Below are 19,981 nucleotides of genomic sequence, written 5' to 3'. Positions count from 1 at the left end.
TTCATTGAGGGAACCATGAATGCCAACATGTACTGTGACATACTGAAGCAGAGCATGACCCCCTCCCTTCAGAGACTGGGCCGCAGGGCAGTATTCCAACATGATAACGACCCCAAACACACCTCCAAGATGACCACTGCCTTGCTAAAGAAGCTGAGGGAAAAGGTGATGGACTGGCCAAGCATGTCTCCAGACCTAAACCCTACTGAGCATCTGTGGGGCATCCTCAAACAAAGGGTGGAGGAGCACAAGATCTCTAACATCCACCAGCTCCGTGATGTCATCGTGGATTAGTGGAAGAGGACTCCAGTGGCAACCTGTGAAGCTCTGGTAAACTCCATGCCCAAGAGGGTTAAGGCAGTGCTGGAAAATAATGGTGGCCACACAAAATATTGACACTTTGGGCCCAATTTGGACATTTTCACTTAGGGGTGTACTCACTTTTGTTGCCAGCGGTTTAGACATTAATGGCTGCGTGTTGAGTTATTTTGAGGGGACAGAAAATTTACACTGTTATACAAGCTGTACACTCACTACTTTACATTGTAGCAAAGTGTCATTTCTTCAGTGTTGTCACATGAAAAGATATAATAAAATAGTTACAAAAATGTGAAGGGTGTACTCACTTTTGTAAGATACTGTATCATTGGTGCTTAAAAAATTGTAAATTGGGTTTTTGTGTCACTTTGTATCCATTGTCATGTTGTATCCTTTGAAATGTATAAATCGCACAGACATGTTTTTGGATGTTGCCGCCATCTTGTGGCTAATACAATGCATTACAATCATAGAATGAATTTTTTTTAAAATCTGCTTTATTACAGTGCAATATAATCCACATGTGCTCCGCACTAAGGCCAGCCTTTGGGTTTGGGGATTATAAGGTTATATGAAGTGTCTTGAAATGCTATGGTCAAGTTATCCTTTTCCCATATTTTTTATTGAATGAAATATATAGATATACATACAGTATGTATATATACATCCCTTGATGTCTGCAAACATTTTTGCTCACTTTTGGTTTTTTTTGCACTGTTATATACCTTTATTGAAAAAGGACTATATATTCTAAGCATAGAGAGCAAGGGCAGTGCATTTTGAACACGGTGTAGGACATACACAGGATTGTGGGTTTCCCGCACCGCATTCTTGTGTGAACCTAGGCCTAGCACAAACCATAAATTAATGAGTGTCATAGACCATGGCACCCCATTCATGTCTCTAATTCTTGTAATAGTGACTTATCCCTTCCTGAGATCTCTATGACTGGCCTGAATATAGCAGAGGCAAACAGATAGCTCAGGAGTAGATTGCCTGGGGCTCTCCAGCTGTTGCAGAACTACAAGTCCCATCATGCCTTTGGGAGTAATTGTAACTGCCAGCCTCGCGATGCCTCATGGGAAATGTAGTTCCACAACAGCTGGAGGGCTACTGGTTGCCTACCCCTGAGATAGCTGAATTCACCAAACACTTGGCATCCATGAATCAAATATCTTTATTACTTCCAGAAGGTTGATGTGATCAAAACAAATTTATTTTTTTTCCCTAGCCTCATTGTGCGTCTTGTAGGAACAATACAAAAACTAAAGTGGAGGTCCACCCTAAAAAAAAAAAAAAAAAAACATAAAAATGCTCCTAAAAATCGGGAAAATTTTTTTTTTTACTTACCAGAAATGGCTGTTGCTAGGCAGATCGTCCTAATCTGTCACTTCCTACTCCGCGGTGATCTTCATTCTTCTTCTCCTTGCGTTGTCTTCTGGGGAATGGGGTGCGCTGTGTTCTGGGAACTGTGTGTGTCCCAGAACACAGCCGGCCATTCACAAAGAGTCGCGCAACTCGCGAATGCGCAGTAGGAAACGGGCAGTAAAGCCGCAAGGCTCCACTGCCTGTTTCCCTTAGTTCGAATGTCGGCACCGGGACCCGATCCGATGGACGGATCGGCCTCGGGCGACCGACATCGCGGGGCACCCTGGACAGGTAAGTGTGCTTATTAAAAGTCAGCAGCTACAGTGTTTGTAGCTGCTGACTTTTCAATTTTTTTTTTCAGCTGGACCTCCTCTTAACAAATGAAGAAGGAGGAAATTATATCATAAAAAAGGGGGAGAATTACAGAAACTCATGTGTAGTTAAAAAAAAAGACCACAGGGTGGCAGCATAACCGAAAAACAATAAGCTAGTGAAACAGCATATGCTATATACCTAAATGCAGTTGCATTGCCCATATAATTGCTGGTGGGAGCACTGATGCTGCGGTCTTCTGATTGGAATGTGGCCAGGCCCTCTACGTCATCATATACAGTGGAGGACTATTGGCAAGGGGCGACCCACATGAACTGCCTGCAAGGAGGACAGCCTTCAGGGAGGGAGCAAAGACAATGCTGCGCTCATTGCAGACCCCTTAAATGAAACATGCCCCACATATGGAGATTTCTTCTCCAAATACGGAAAGGTTTCTCCACAGTAAGAGCTGTGAAAGTGTGGAATAGACTCCTTCCAGAGGTGGTTCTGGCCAGCTTAGTAGATTGCTTTAAGAAAGGCCTGGATTATTTCCTAAATGTACACAGTATAACTGGGTACTGACATTTATAGGTAAAGTTGATCCAGGGAAAATCCGATTGCCTCTCTGGGATAAGGAAGGAATTTTTTCCCCTGCTGAAGCAAATTGGATCATGTTTTTCTGGGGGGGGTCTTTCGCCTTCCTCTGGATCAACTGTGGGTATAGGATTGGGTATATGAAATTGTATGATATTTTTTATTTTATTTATTTTTATTTATTTTATTTTATTTTATTTTATTTTTTTTTTTTTTATGGTTGAACTTGATGGACTTGTGTCTTTTTTCATCCTGACTATGTAACTAACTATGTAACTATATAGTATATATAGATGGGTAAGAGCGAAGAAAGGGCACCAATATTCTTCTTTTTTTCTGACTTGAATTTCTCTTTACACTCGCCATCACAAATCACAAGGATGTATAACATTTTAAAATGTGGTTTATTTGACATGATAAAGATTGCAGCAGGACGAATAAGAAACAGTTTTGTCTATTTGATTATTAGGAATGCTGAACAATCACAATAAAAAATATATATATATATCTATATATGAAATTTGAAAACCTCAAGGCGTACAAAGATTAGTTACATAAATTCAAAATGAATGTGAAAGAAAAAGTCATATTTAATAAAGAGTAGAAATGCACACATTACTGCAACCTGTGAACACCCAAAGACACCCTGTCAATGTATATGTGTTTAAACCAGGGCTTTTAGGTGCAGGAACCCCCCCCCTTTCAGGGTCACTTGTTGTCTCCGCCCCCTACCTACCTCCGAGCACCATCCTTTAGTTCCAACCTCTACCCACCTCCCAGTACTGCCCCTTTTAGAGAATACAGAACCAAGTATCATTTTGTGGTGATAAAAAATTTGTATGGAGTTTGTTAATAATAACAAGTAAAGCAGTGTAGTAGTTCCCCCACGGCCAGCAGCAATAGACCCTCCCCCCAGCATCAATAGATCCATCCCCGACAACAATAGATAAACCCCCCCCCCCCGCAACAATGGACCCCAACAAAAATAGACACTGGCAGCAAAAACTGATTTTTCAGCAGCCAGCCCAGCATTAATAAACTCTCAGGCAACCAACAACAATAAACCCCTTCCTCAACTCCTTCCAGCAACAATTGACCCCCCCCCCCCCCCATAGCAACATAATCCCAACCAGCAACAACAGATCCCTGACCAGTAAAAACAGACCTCCCCAGCAACACAAAAATAGATGCCCTCTAGCAACAATAGATCCCCCAACAACCATCAACATAAGACCCCACCCCCAACAGTAGATCTCTTCCAGCAAAAATTGACACCCCAGAACACATAAGCCCCCCCCCCCAGTAACAATAATGCCGCGTACACACAAGCGGACTATTTGACCGGACTGGTCCGACGGGCTATCCGACAGACTTTCTGCGGACTTCCAACGGACTTTATCAACGAACGGACATGCACACACACAAGATCAACCAAAGTCCGATGGATTCGTACGTGATGACGTACGACCGGACTAAAATAAGGAAGTTCATAGCCAGTAGCCAATAGCTGCCCTAGCGTCGGTTTTAGTCCGTCGGACTAGCATACAGACGAGCGGATTTTTCGACCGGACTCGAGTCCGTCGAAAAGATTTGAAACATGTTTTATTTCTAGGTCCGTCTGACTTTTGGGAAAAAAAAGTCCGCTGGAGCCCACACACGATCGAATTGTCCGACGAAGTTCGGTCTGCTGGACCAAGTCTGACAGAAAGTCAGTTCGTGTGTACGTGGCATTACAGACCTCCCCAGCAACAATAGACCACCATGGAAAAATATATCTCTTCCAGGAACAATAGACCCTCCAGCACACCCCAGCAGCCCTTGTCATTACATACATTTAGTACAGGAGGTTCCCCCTGAAAAAATGCCCTGGTTTAACATAATACAACATACAACATGGTTTTACTGTGCTGTCCTAACAAAATGCACGCTAATGCAGCACCACAAAGGTGTGAACATGACATAAGGTTTATATTTGGGAACAGGGAGCAATTCCGTGGCTCTGCATGAGCAGATCCTGCCCTTTGGCAACAACCACTTGCCTCACTGGTATAACTGTGCTCAGCCAATGGGAGGCTGGAGCTACGATTATAGACAATTGCCTATTAAAGTAGTATGGAGTTCAGAAGAGAGTTTAGGTCTACTATAAATCCCTAATATAACAGCTGAAGTCAAAGAAAAAAATATCCTTTATTAATCTGTAATACAGTGGTGGCCGCTCATATGGGGTGCAGGGGCACTGCCCCCCAATCCATTTTTTTTAAGCACATGAGGCTTTGGCTTCAAAAAGGGTATACTCGGGGGCACAGAGCACTGTTTCTCCTCCCGGGCCAGGAAACGGGTCCTGAGACCCGATTGGCCGAGAGTTCTAAGACTGGATTGGCCGTGAGTCCTAAGTCCTGATTGGCCGGGAGGAGAAGCAACCGCCGGGACTCGGGAGGAGACATGGGGGGGGCGCTGAAGCTGCTACCTGGATAGGGTAAGTGTGGGGGGGCCTGGCAGGCGATGGGCGAGCAAACCCGCGATCTACGCGCGATTTATCCGAAGTTTAGATACAGCATTCGTTATTTCGGATAATTCGTAACTTTGGATAAATTGGTATTCGTTACGTTCACTAACAGCCAAATTTGAAAAGAAATTCCAATACCTATAATTTAATAGTTAGTAATAGTTATGTTATTATTAGTTACTTATCATTTCAGATTTTTGGGTTTTTGGATTTTTGAATTTACGAATTTTCTAAATTTACGAATATTCCGAGAAATTCGTTAAACTGGTTTTCGTTGATTTGGATATTTCCGAATTAACTCATTTGTCGAAATTTGTTAAAAAATGAATTCGGAACTAAACAAATTGCACATGTCTAGTGACCAGAATTCCTTGGAATGCTGGAAAAGTGTTAACCTTTACCTGGCAGTTCACACTTGTGCGTGGTGTGAGATTGCATGTGATTCGCACTGCAGTGTAAATCACATGCAGACAGTATGGCTGATATCACATTTGGACTAAACTCACACAGGACCCTTTATTTAGTCAGCACCAGAATCGGATCGCATGGGTGTGAACATCAACATTCATGTCCGAATTTGCAGTGCAATATGCAAGCTGAAATGGGGCTGTCATTAACATTGTATTGACACTCCCAGCACTTCGCATATGGCAGTGTGAACTACCGCGTGAGTCGGTGCGATGGGGGAACCCGCAGTGGATTCACATCGCACAAGTGTGAACCGAGCCTGAACCCCTTAAGATTCTGTAACCTTAAAGCGCTGAACTGTTGATGCATTCTCTGCACCATTATGTTGTGAATTCAGGGCACTATGGTAATACATAATCATAGGCATGCGCACAGGGTGTGTCGGGTGTGCCCAGGCACACCCCATGCGCATTAGTGTTATTGCTCTGTGTAGAAGCAGGAACATGGGAAAGATCTCGCTCCTACCGGCTCTGCCATAAGAGAAGTGTTTATGCTCTTCTCTTTCACTGTCCTGGCAGGGAGATCAATGTGCCGGGGTCATATATATGTAGACACATACACATTCATGTGTGTTTGAGCTTACGGGTGAATGCCCTAATGCAATAGGCTGCCCACACCTATGTACATAATCAAGGAGTGGTTCCATGACTCCCCTGAACTCACAAGATGTCCTGCTGACACTGGGCGTCATTCAGTCCGGAACCCTGAGAACATCTTGTGGTAGAAAGAAATTATTATGGGGAACAGCACCAAAGAGATGGTGCTCATTGCCAACCACTTACCACCGTAGGTGTCTGAATGGCAGAGTGGTGGACCCTTATTTTTGCAGTGTCATTTATAATGGCTGTAAATCAAGCTGTCCGAGGACAGCTCCATTCACAGACACTTCTCTTACAATGGAGGAAGGGAAGGAAGGAAGAAGGAACTAATGAAGGAATAACTCCTTCATTAGTTCTAGAACAGTGGCAGCAGCAGATATTCAAAGTTGCGGGTGGTTTTTAAAGACAGCCATAGATGGTTTAAATCTCAGGCAGTTCAGCAGCATCTATGGACAGGCTGAACGTACCCAAGTCTATCCATCGATCGCCTTGGGTACAACCAGCATGTCAGCTTTTTCAGCATGCGATTATTGCCAGCGGCTATACCTGGCAGGGATGGCTCCCCCGCAACCCCCACCGGGAGAATGCAATGTTTCCGTGGGAGGCATTCCCCCATCAACACAGTCAGTGTTGATGGTGGAATCGAGCGATTTGCTTTCCTGCAACCATTGCACCATCTATGGCCTGCCCAATCCTTTCACTCCCCCTCCTCTATATGTCAGCTTCATCCTGTCTTTCCAGTGATCTATACATTAACCCCTCCACCCAGGGCCATCTTTAACACAGGGCAAAAGGGGCAGCTGCCCTGGGCCCAGTCCTTGTTGTGGGGCCCAAAGCAGCTGCCCCTTGAGCCCGCACTGCCTACAAATAGTTGATAAGTGGATTTCGGAGGGCCCAAGAAAATGTTTGCCCAGGGTACAATCAATATTAAAGACGGCCCTGTCTCCACAACCTCCTCCATCTATATTTGACCTGTACATTTAATACTGTATATCTAGTGCACTGTTACCATGATTTACCCCCCTCAATACCAGCATGTTTCTTCATTTGCCAAAATTGTGGCAAGATCACCTTGGGGGTATCTACTTTTCAAAAAGGGGACATTTTGGGGAGTTTTTATACTGCCCTGGCATTTTTCTTTGATTTTGTTTACAACTTTTTCGATCTTTTTTCCTTTATAGCAAATATATAAAAATGCCACCAAAAGAAAGCTCTATCTGTCTAAAAAATTTAAAAAAAAAGAATCATTTGTGTACAGTGTTGCATGACTGAGTATTTGTCTGTCAAAATATTCCAGCACTGAAGGCTTAAAAATGACCTGGTAGGAAAGGGTATTACAGCCTGGTACTGAGGTGTTTAATCAGTTAGGGCCTCAATTAAAAACAAAAATTTGCTTCAGTTGATGATTTTTATGCAAGAACCTGGAAATACATAAAAAGCAGCATGGAGGGGTTCAGAGAAGGTGGCGGTGAAGGTGTGGAGGTGCCTGTTCTGTTCACAAATTTCGTAGAAGGACAAAAGCCCGGCTTCGTAATTTATATAGATCCCGATTGCCTCCACTGGAGACTTTTTCTCCTTGATTTTATGAATATTATTGTGACATGCTTTGAAAAAATGATTTTCATAAAGTCCCCAGGATTTCGCATTATATCCTATGTAAGTTTCTTTACCCACTTGTTTTCTCCCCAAGCTTTTAGCAGCCACCCCTATCAGCCACTTCTTGGCCTGACTCACATCAACCTCCCAGTAGTGTTTCCCTGATGAGAAACTTTGTGTACTTATCACCTGGCAGCACATAAACCTCTCTGGGCAGTTGGGTCTCTTCTGACTCTTATCAGTATAAGAAGCTGACCTGAGATCCTCTGATAAAATAATGTTATTATGAGCAGTGTTAATATCCAATAAGATGTCTGCTTTCTCCATCACTGAGAACTCCCTCTTTATTTTCAGGTCAGTGAGGCCATCAGCAAAGAGTATAAGTCCCCTGTGAAGCATTTGTAAGATTGGTGTCTCATCAATGCAACCAGCATCCCTCATGTCACTGATGATCTCACATCTCCCAGGGTTGAGGTCATCCGTTTCTTGCTCTTTTTCCAGAAAAGTAAAAGCGTCCGCAATATCACACAGATTTTTGATCTGATCGATCTTTGTAGATATCTCACTCTTCTGTATCTCCAACTGTTGGATCAGCCTTGAGACCGACTTCACAACCTGCTTCTCCTGTTTGAAGACCTCACACAAGACTTTCCACTCAAGAACATCCAGTTGCCTCCTGATGTCTCCAAACAGCCCGTTGACCTTCTGAGCGATTGCTGCTGCTTTTGCTTTCTCTTCTTTTCTATAGGTGCTTAGATTGTGAATGCTTTTATCAGTTTCCTGTACATCAGCGTCTAGTTTCTCTGTAAGCTTCCTCAGCTTCTTTTTCTTCTTCTCCAAGGCCTCATTCAGAAACTGCACCTGGTGTCCTCTATGCTGACCCGCCAAGCAGCAGGACACACAGACGCTGACCATGTCTTCTGAGCAGTAATATTTCAGGATCTCCTTGTGTATGGAGCATTTTCTGTCCTCCAGGGTAACAGTAGGTTCAACTAAGATATGTCCAACTAATTTCCTGTGTTTAAGCAAATGCCTTTCACAAAAAGAGGATTCACACTGGAGACACATTTTAACAGCTCGTTCAGGGAGGTCACAGTACATACACAAGACCTCAATCTTCTCCTGGTCAGTAGATTGGAAAGTCTCCGCTATATTACACAGCTTCCTATTCTTCTCCAGAGTAGGACGCTCCGCAAATTCCTCTTTGCACTCCGGACAGGAATAAACGCCAGACTCCCCCTGTGTATCCAGAGCAGTCACAATACAATCCTGGCAAAAGTGGTGTCCACATCTCAGTGACACCGGCTCCGTATGAAGGTTAAGGCAGATGGAACAGCTCAGCTCGTCTCCTAGAGCAGCAGACGCCATTGTACAGGGAACAAACAGAAACGAAACAAATTTTTCCTGTTATTTCCTGTAACTGTACGGTACACAAGGCGGTGCCAAGCTCTCTTGCCTGAGGGAGTTATGTACACAGATTGTGTTCCTGCCTCAAAAGTTCATTGTAAATTGCTAGTGCTAATGAAAGTTTTTCCTGGGAACTAGAATATGTAACAGTTTCCTATGAAATTAAAGCATGCAGGATAACCTAAATGATAACCTGGCAGAGAAAGCTTGTTGCACTTTTGAGAGATCTCCTTATATTTCCTGTTTTGTCTTTAGATTAGGCAGTGGGGCGAACTCTTTCAGCAGAAAAAAGAGATAGTATCTGTTAGATATCAGATAATATATAAAATATTGTGGTCAATTTACTGAAGTATTTAAGCGTGTTCACACATTAAATTGTGTGAAGATTCACTTCACGTATCCAATCATTTGAAAAGAAAACCCCCTTTAGTAAATTCTTCTACTCGATTGGATGATAGAAGTGTGTAGGTAAGACCAAACAAAACATGGAAATACCGCTAACAGGTCTCTTGCCCTATTTTCATGTTAGTGTGAGTCCCCACTCCTAGAAAGAGACAAATCGAGTACCCTCACCAGCACATGTACCTTCTGATGCCCTACACTTCACTCTGCAACCTTCCCAGCTAAGCCAGGTTCCATTTTCAGGGATAGGTCAATGATACGAAGAAGAGATAAGTCCAATAGATTTTTAAAGGTTTACTTTGACAACCTCAAGGTAGACAACTTTAGGGCATATATCTTCTCACCAATTATGGTAGCAGTCGTTGGCACTTTTACAGGTCAGGCCATGCATGTCCTGTCCCCAACTTCCTCTCCAGATATTCCCTTAGATGGGTGTAGCACCCTCCTAGAATAGGTTGCTAGAGAGGTTCAGGTAAATTATAATTTATTGGCTCCTCTCTAAACAGTGTGTGCATGTGTGTTTGAGCTTAAGGGTGCGATTATTTTTGGTTGTTCTCGGTCTCACTAGCTGCAGGTTCAACTACTTCTTGCTTCTAGTGGATTCTAGAATATAGTGATTTGGAAGAGGCAGACCCTTGACCTGAATATTTATGCAGTTTCAGCCAATCCCTGGGGAAGAATGCCCAGTAGGTGGCTGAATAAATAGTTTGAGGCCAGGAGCAGCAAGGTTCTTGTCTAGGAGGAGAAGACCTAGCCTGATAGGGTTTCTGCCCTTCTGGGCAATGCAGCTTAAGTCTTCAGGAGTTAATCGAGGTCCCAGCTCAGTGAAAGCTGGGGTGGGGGGCTATTTGCTGGAAGTGGTTGAAGCTAAATCAAGAGGATTCACTGAGGATCTGGCCTGGAGACTCACAGGAGAAGGGTCTGGCTGATATTGGATGGAGGCATCCAAGTATATGGGGACATTGTGAGCATAGACCTGGATATAGGATCTTAGTGACTGTTCCGTGCTTTAACCCCTTGGGTATCTGCTTCAGTGCTATTGGACTATGACTTTTCCTTTGCTTGGGGTTGCTGTCCCTCTATTGTTTGCCAGGAGGGGAATTATCCTGAAAAGTGCAGACAAGGCAGAGAGTGTTCTCTGGTTTATTTGTGCACTAAATTCGGAGTATCCCAAAGCTTACCATGCATCCCAAGTTCAACGAGCATTAAAGCATAAAAAGATAGCTCTTACCTCCTCATTGAGTCAAGAGACTGTCCGAGTTGTGGAGTGTCAGCCTGCTTTTACACCCAAATGGGAAAAGAACCTGGTGCCTGTGATACAGGGCAATACCAATTACTAATGCCGCGTACACACGATCGGAAATTCGGCCAGCAAAAGACCAATGAGAGTTTTTCGTCGGAAAATGCGACCGTGTGTATGCATTGGACTTTTGCTGGCCAAATTCCAGCCAGCAAAAGATTGAGAGCATGTACTCAATATTCCAACGTATGCTCGGAAGCATTGAACTTCATTTTCTTGGCTTGTCGTAGTGTTGTACGTCACCATGTTCTTGGCGGTTGAAAGTTCAGCGAACTTTTGTGTGACCGTGTGTATGCAAGGCAAGCTTGAGCGGGAATCCCGTCGGAAAAGCCATCATATCTTTTTCTGACCAAAATCCCGATCGTGTGTACGCGGCATAAGTCTCATGGTGTTTACAGGCACACACGCACGTCCCCCCTGTTGCTTGTGCTGTGGTTGGACACAGCACAAATTTATCAGCAGGCTTGCAGCCAATGATTTTGTTTGTGAACCTGCTGATGGCCGTGGACAACCACAGCACAGAGAAAACACACAACCCAGATCTGGCTGTCTCTGCTCCCTGATCTCACTCACCATTCAGAGCTGAGATCAGGGAGAAAAAACAGCCAGTCTGTGAGTAAAATCAGCACACTTACACTTGTTGGGCACACAGTTAACCCTTTGATTGCCCTCCTGATCACTCCTGTCACCCAGCCAGTGTCATTAGTACAGTGAAAGTGTACATTATTATCACTGATCACTGTAATAGTGTCACCAGGGACATCAGATAGTATCAGTTAGAGTCCTTTTGTATCCTTTCCAGCCAGGGTCATTTATCACCAGTCCCTGGTTGCCTGCCACACTATCACAGGCAAACTATAAGTCACTGATCATCTCAATTACTAGTATAGTGTCTGTTTGGTCAGTATCTTTGTCACACAATCCTGTGCAGCCTATTGCATTAGGGTGTGCACCCCAAAACTCAAAGTCATGGCAAACGCTGGGTGTGGCCAAATTGCGGTTACTGTGGGAGGGGCGTGGTTAACTGCTTGCTGTCCGCCCACCGTCAAATGACGGCGGGGCGGTGCGGTTCTCGTTCCGGGACGCCGTCATATGAGGGCGTTCCAGAACGGCCGTTTTTGCGCGTCTGCAGGGAAGCTACTAGGACACGGCGCGACCCCGATCTCTGTAAAGAGCCGCGTCCAAAGCTCTTTAACCATGTGATCGGCTGTGTCCAATCACAGCCGGTCACATGTACACAGGGAAGTGCCGTTAATCGGTTGGTGAGTGATACATTCGGTCAGACTGAGAGGCAGCCTGAGAGGACAGGGTGAGAGAAGTCTGGGAGTAGTCTGGGATAGATGCAGAGTCAGTCTGGGAGGACTGTGGAACAGTAGCCAGGAGGGCTAGTGAAAGAGGCAGCTGCAGCCAGGTGAGCTGGCAGTGCCTGAAGAGGTGGTGCTGGGATCAGTAGCCACAGTAGGACAGCTGGGCACTAGAACTTTGCTACACAAATAAGGGGCTCGCGGTCCTTGCCTGTAAAAGGCATTTGCTATCAATCTAACAGTGTCAGCTGGTCCTGAGAATTGCAAGTTTAAGCAAGTGTTGTGCTTGAGGAGCTGAGGAGTGTGTAAATAGATTGTACAGAAGAAGTTGTCCCTGAAAAGTTCTGCTAAAGTCAAGTGGGCCTCCCATATTACCCTTTTCCCCATCCAAGTTGAACCCCCCCTAATCAAAATACAAAATGGTGCACTGGACTGTTCCTTGCCTCAAGTGTTCTGTGAAAATGCGGTGTGCCTGGCTTTGCAGGGTTCCAGTGGAAACAGCCAACTTAACGACACCCCTTGACTTTTTTGAGCTTATTTTCACCGAAGACCTCTATAATTTGATTGTGGACCAAAATAATGGTTTATGCCCTACAGTACATCACCACCAACCCAAATTCATACTTTGCCAGGCCATTCGAGTGGAAACCTATCATGGTTTCCAAATTTAAAACTCTTTTAGGCCTAACCCATAACATGGCCATTACAAAAAAGAATGAATTGTGGTCATGTTGGTCCACTGACCCGATTCATCAAATGTCCATGTTCTCTTCTGCAATGGCCAGGAGAAAATATGAGGTAATGCGTTTTATGCATTTCAGTGACAATACACTCTGTCGTCCCATGAGTGACCCTGGCTATAATCGGCTCCACAAAATTCGGCCCCTCATAAATTACCTGTCCCTGAAATTTGCATAAGCGTATACGCCCCCAAAAAATCTGAATAGATGAGTCCTTTGTACATTTTACTGGTAGGCTTGCAATCAAGCAATATCTCCCTAGCAAGCATGCCAGATATGGGGTCTAGATGTATAAGCTCTGTGAGAGGGCCACGAGCTATACATATCGCTTTCGAATTTATGAAGGAAAAGGCAGTCAAGTTGAGCCCCCCAGATGCCCAGACTATAAGGGGAGCAGTGGCAAGATAGTGTGTGACTTGTTGTCACCCTTGTTCCGCGCAGTAATATATTAGGATTTCTTGATGTGTGGAGCATTTTCTGTCCTCAAATGAAGTGGTAGGTTCAATGAAAAGGTGATGCACTGCCTTGCTGTGGTTGCTTAAGTGCTTTTCACAAAACGAGGCCTCACGGTGTAGACCTGTTTTAGAAGCTGGTACAGGAGGATCACAGTACGTGCAAAAGACCTCTGTTTTCTCCTGGTAGGCAGATCTGAAATGGTCCGTGGTGTTACAAAGCTTTCTGTTGCTCTCCAGCGGAGGGCGCTCTGTATACTGCTCTCTGCATTCCGGACAGGAATAATCTTTAGACCCCTCCTGTGTATCCAGCACAGTCACAATACAATCCCGGCAGAAGTTGTGTCCACATCTCAACGATACGGGCTCCGTATAAAGGTTCAGGCAGATGAAACACTTCAGCTCCTCTCTCAGATCAACAGATGCCATTGTGGAGTTGAAAATGAACTTGTGATACAACTCAGAACATCAGTTTAATATACTGAAGGTGAAAGAGCTCCTGTGAATGTTTTGTTATGCAAAATGGGATCCACCCTACTCACTTAGCCCTTTCTTTGCCTAGGAGATGGAGACACAGTTTGTACTTTACAGGACCTTTTTGATATTTTCATTCCAAACGTCACCATTTCATCAACCTAATTACAGGCATAAAAAGAGTCAGCCATCTACATGAGACATTTTCTTGTATATTTTAGATGTTTTTTTTAGTAGAATTTTTGTTATTTAAAAAAAGCAGAGATGGCTTGAGCGAAATTCCAGAGTTTTAGGCCCCTTTCACACTGGGGCGGTTTGCAGGCGTTATTGCGCTAAAAATAGCGCCTGCAAACCGACCTAAAACTGCCGCTACTGTTTGTTCAGTGTGAAAGCCCGAGGGCTTTCAAACTGAAGCGGTGCGCTGGCAGGAGAAAAAAAAATCTCCTGCAAACCGCATCTTTGGAGAGGTGAAGGAGCGGTGTATTTACCGCTCCTAAACCGCTCCTGCCTATTGAAATCAATGGGGCAGCATAGCTATACCGCGGCAATACTGCGGCTATAGCCGCGCTATGCGAGCGGTTTTAACCCTTTTTCGGCCGCCAGCGGGGGTTAAAACCGCACCGGTAGCGGCCGAATACCGCCGCAAAAACGACGGTAAAGCAGCGCTAAAAATAGCGCTGTTTTACCGCCAACGCCCCCACCGCCCCAGTGTGAAAGCGCTCTTAAAGATTTTTAAATTCAAATACTAGATAATTACAGCAAACTATAAAATGTGAAAACTATGTTGTGTTGAATTAAATTCTTTTTATTAGCAAAGTTTGCAAATCTGTAAATTTCCAGATTATTGAGAGGAAGGTGGATAGCATGATTTCTGAGTGTAGAAATGATATCATTGTGTGCTGGGTTTAACCACTTGCCCTCCGGAAGATTTATGACCAGGCCATTTTTTGCGATACACACTGCATTATTTTAACTGACAATTGCGCGGTCGTGCGACGCTGTACCTAAATAAAATGTGTGTCCTTTTTTCCCCGCAAATAGAGCTTTCTTTTGGTGGTATTTGATCACCTCTGCGGTTTTTATTTTTTGCGCTATCAACGAAAAAAATCCGTCAATTTTGAAAAAAATAAAACAATATTTTTTCCTTTCTGCTATAAAACTATTTCAATAAAAAAAATGTAAAAAAATCGAATTTCTTCATAAATTTAGGCCAATATATATTCTGCTAAATATTTTTGATAAAAAAAAAAAAAATCCCAGTATTGATTGGCTTGTTCAAACGTTATAGGATCTACAAACTATGGGATTATTTTTAATTATTTTTCTTTCTTTTTTTTATTAGTAATGGCGGCAATCAGTGACTTATAGCGGGACTGCGGCGGACAAATCGGGCACTAAATGACACTTTTGATACTTTTTGGGGACCAGTGACGCTAATACAGTGATCAGTGCTAAAAAATATGCAAAATGAATGGGTTCAAATCGCACTGCAAAGCATCGCGTGCTATTTGAACAGGTATGCAGTGTGATTCCCATCTGAATCGCATCCTGTTTCCCGCACTGCTCCTGTGTGAACTCAAATCACTATGATGAGCCTGGGTGGGAAACTGCATGCAATTCGGACAGGAATCGCACAGCATTCCTGTTCAAATCGCAGGCGATTCTTTGCAGTGTGATTTAAGCCCATTCACTTTTTGTGGGCTCAAGCTGCACCGCAAAGGTATCGGTTTCAGGTATTGGAGTAGTTTCACTAGCATGAGTACCCATGAAAATACTCGGTATTGGCACCGATACCAGTATTGGTGCAACCCTAATAATTAGTTTTAATATTTTCATATTACATATGTTCTATTTGGTTGTTTATTTTTTAATGCATATTATGCACATTACCTGACCTGGGTCGCTGTTGCTAATGGCTCAACTTGAGTCTGCTAATAGGTAGTGTTGCACTGATACCGGTATTGGTATGGGTGCCGATACTAAGCATTTGCACAAATGTCGATGCTCTAATACCTGAAACCAATACTTTCAGGCTCAGTTCTTTCATCTGTCAGCGGGATTCCCCCACTGACAGCTGAAATGTAAAAAAAAAAGCAATTATCGGTTGTTAAGGGGCGGGGCCCCGTGTCCTTAACAACGACTCATTCAGCTGTCAGTGGGGTTCCCCTGTTGACAGCTGGAGTGTAAACGAAGTCCGGGCAATTGGAGCTTTCCAAAAAGAAAAAAAAAAAAAATGCAGCCAGGCAATGTTTATCAACAACATTGCTCAGCCACTGAAACAGATAGATAAATAGACACATTGTTTCTCTTTTTGTATCTATCTTTCTGTTTATTCATTTACAGATCAAAGGGATGAAATTCGGTCTGCAGATGAAGTCAGTTTAAAGCCTCTTTCAGATAAAAGTGGTCTCTGCGGCGGATTCGCCGCAAGATCACTTTTATCGCGGTGGGAGAGGGGCCCCCCTCCCGCCGCGCTCCGGTGCCCGCTTACCGGAGACGTCGGCAAAGGCAGAGGCGATCGGATCCTTTCACATACTGGGTATGGAGGCGAGTGAGGGGAATATGGCCCCCACCTTACTCCATATCATTGCTGGGCAGAAGCGACATCAAAACATCACTTCCGCCTATAGCTCTTAAAGGGCCATTTCTTTTTTTGAATTTTTTTAAATGACAACATTTGTTTTTCTTTTTTTTTTTCTTTGCATTCTAGTGTAAATATGAGATCTGAGGTCTTTTTGACCCCATATCTCATATTTAAGAGGCCCTGTCATGCTTTTTTTCTATTACAAGGGATGTTTACATTCCTTGTAAAAGGAATAAAAGTGACACTTTAAAAAAAAAAAAAAGAACAGTGTAAAAATAAAAAATAAAAGGTAAAATAAATAAGAAAAACATTTTTTAAATGCGCCCCGTCCCGCTGAGCTCGCATGCAGAAGCGAACGCGTACGTGAGTAGCCCCCGCATATAAAAACGGTGTTCAAACCACACATGTGAGGTATCACCGCGATTGGTAGAGCAAGAGCATTAATTCTAGCCCAAGACCTACTCTGTATCTCAAAACATGCAACCTGCAGAATTTTTTAAACGTCGCCTATGGAGATTTTTAAGGGTAAAATTTTGTCGCCATTTCACGAACGGACGCAATTTTGAAGCGTGACATGTTGGGTATCAATTTACTCGGCGTAACATTATCTTTCATAATATAAAAAAAAAATTGGGCTAACGTTACTGTTGTCTTATTTTTTAATTTAAAAAAAGTGTATTTTTTCCAAAAAAAGTGCTCTTGTAAGACTGCTGCGCAAATACGGCGTGACAGAAAGTATTGCGATCACCGCTTTATTCTCTAGGGTGTTAGAAAAAAAAATGTATAATGTTTGGGGGTTCTAAGTAATATTCTAGCAAAAAGAAAACTTTTTAACTTGTAAACAACAAATCTCAAAATAAAGCTTGGTCCTTAAGTAGTTAAAAAAAGCTGCTGCTTGTTTGGCTTGGACATTTTTTAACTTTTGTTCAAACTCTGTATATATTACCATATTATTATAATATTACCATATCTGTACTGAAAATCAGGTTTACAACTGGTCTGTATTGTTTACATCGCATGGATTGTAAATAACCGTACCTGTCCCTCTTCTCTAGCTGGGAGGTGGTGAGGGAGGCTCATTGCCTTTGACTGGACTCCATTCACCTCCACCTGACACAAAGACTACTTCCCAGCTGGAGGCCAAACAAAGCATTGGGGCCTCTCCCATGTCAGCCTGTAGTCATTTTCTGCAGAAAACTTTAACCACTTAAGGACCGGAAGGATTTGCCCCCCTTCCTGACCAGGCCATTTTTTGCGATACGGCACTGCGTCGCTTTAACTGACAATTGCGCGGTCGCGCAACATTAGCAAAGGTTGAAAATCTTTACATGTGTAAATTTCCAGATTATTGAGAGGACAGTGGATAGCATGATTTCTGAGTGTAGAAATAATATCATTGTGTGCTGGGTTTAACCACTTGCCCTCCGGAAGATTTATGACCAGGCCATTTTTTGCGATACGCATTGCATTATTTTAACTGACAATTGCGTCATGCAACGCTGTATCCAAATAAAATTGACGTCCTTTTTTTTTCCACAAATAGAGCTTTCTTTTGGTGGTATTTGAATCACCTCTGTGGTTCTTATTTTTTGCGCCATAAACAAAAAACGACAGACAATTTTGAAAAAAAATAACAATATTTTTTACTTTTTGCTATAATAAATATCCAAAAGAAAATGTAAAAAACAAAAAACAAATTTCTTCATCAGTTTAGGCCAATATGTATTCTTCTACATATTTTTGGTAAAAAAAAAAAAAAAAAAAAGTTTGTTTTACATAACAAAACATAAAAAAAGACAGGCAATTTTGAAAAAAAAAAAATAACAATATTTTTTACGTTTTGCTATAATACCCCCCCCCCCCCCCAAAAAAATGTAAAAAAAATAAATTTCTTCATCAGTTTAGGCCAATATGTATTCTTCTACATATTTTTGGTTAAAAAAAAAAAAATCAGTTGTTTACATAACAAAACATAAAAATAGACAGAAATTTTGAAAAAAAAATAACAATATTTTTTACTTTTTGCTATAATAAATATCCCCCGCCACCCCCCCCCCCCCCCCCAAAAAAAAAAAAAATTTCTTCATCAGTTTAGGCCGATATGTATTCTTCTACATATTTTTGGTAAAAAATCGCAGTAAGCGTATATTGATTGGTTTGCGCAAGAATTCTACCGTCCACAAAATAGGGGATATACTGTATTTATGGCATTTTTATTATTACTTTTTTTTTTTACTAGTAATGGCGGTGAAGAGCGATTTTTAGCAAGACTGTGACATTGCAGCGGACGAATCAGACACTTTTGATGCTTTTTTGTGACCATTGACATTTATACAGCGATCAGAGCTAAAAATAGCCACTGATTACTGTATAAATGACACTGGCGGGGAAGGGGTTAACACTGGGGGGGCGATCAAGACGTTAAATGTGTTCTCTGGGAGGTGTTTCTAACTGTGGGGGGAGGGGACTGACAGAGTAGAGAGATTGCTGTTCCTAATCACTAGGAACAGAAGATCACTCTGAACTCCTCTGACAGAACGGGGATCTGTTTGTTTACATTGACAGATCCCTGTTCTGGCTCTCTGTGGAGTGTTCGCGGGTGGCCGGCGGGCATAGCAGCTGCCGGCCATGCACATCAGCTCCCCCGTGTGCACGCACTGTAGCTGTTAAAGAGGCCGCCATACAGCTATGGCGATTCGCAGGAACGAGCTGACCTGCCACCGTATAATGATGGTCGGCAAGTGGTTATATGGGAATATGGGATGAACGATCGTCCATTTTGTTTCTTTTTGCATGCTAGTCTCATACCGAAAATGGTTACTAGAGTTACAAAAATTCTTGTAAGACAGAATACATCTTCCCGCGATTACGTAATGTAATGTCTTTTTTTTTTTTTTTTTTTTACAAATACATAATGTAATGTCTTTAGTTTCTGAGCATGCACAGGCTTGGTCACTCAATTTATTACGGACAAATACTGTAGCGGTTAAACGAAAATTGTTCATTTTTTTTTGTCCTACAAGCTTACAAGAAGATTTTGTACTTGTCACTTCGGATAATTTCGCATGAACTGTTGTGATCGGCTCTCAAAAGTTGTGTACTAACGATCAGATTATTGGACGATTGCTCCAAAAGTGGTATTTTTCATCTGAATTTCTCATGGTGTGTACTAGGCATAAGCATTATACACAGATCAGCCATAACATTATGACCACTGACAGGTAAAGGGAATATCTCGTTACAATGGCATCTGAAAATTGGTGGGATATATTAGGCAGTAAATGAACATGTTGTCCATGAAGTTGATGCGGTGAAAGCAGAAAAAGAATGGGCATTGCCGTTTGTTGTGTATGGGACTGCGAAGCCCATGGTGACCCATGTCCACGGCCAAAAGCTGCTACAATGGTCACATAAACATCAGAACTGGATCACAGAGCAATGGACGAAGGTCATTAATCTTGCCATGCCTGCATAGAGGTCTCATGATGTCTTATGATGTATCTTGATGCATTTTTATCATTAATAAAGTAATTATCACTGATTCTTACCTGGGAGTG

The 19,981-nt window shown here is 42.8% G+C and overlaps 1 protein-coding gene across 1 annotated transcript; it reads right to left on the bottom strand.

The window, feature by feature from the left end:
- Positions 1 to 3,711: 3,711 nt before the first annotated feature.
- Positions 3,712 to 9,177, bottom strand: LOC141148642 (E3 ubiquitin/ISG15 ligase TRIM25-like). The gene has a single exon (XM_073636266.1). It carries the CDS (start codon positions 9,127 to 9,129, stop codon positions 7,561 to 7,563), a length of 1,569 nt encoding a protein of 522 aa, XP_073492367.1. The 5' UTR covers positions 9,130 to 9,177; the 3' UTR covers positions 3,712 to 7,560.
- Positions 9,178 to 19,981: the final 10,804 nt, after the last annotated feature.

The sequence above is a fragment of the Aquarana catesbeiana genome, linkage group LG06, assembly GCF_042186555.1.
Source record: "Aquarana catesbeiana isolate 2022-GZ linkage group LG06, ASM4218655v1, whole genome shotgun sequence".
In the NCBI taxonomy this organism is placed as follows: domain Eukaryota; kingdom Metazoa; phylum Chordata; class Amphibia; order Anura; family Ranidae; genus Aquarana; species Aquarana catesbeiana.
The sequence above is the reverse complement of the archived record's forward strand: the minus strand, read 5'-3'. Positions and strand labels throughout refer to the sequence as shown.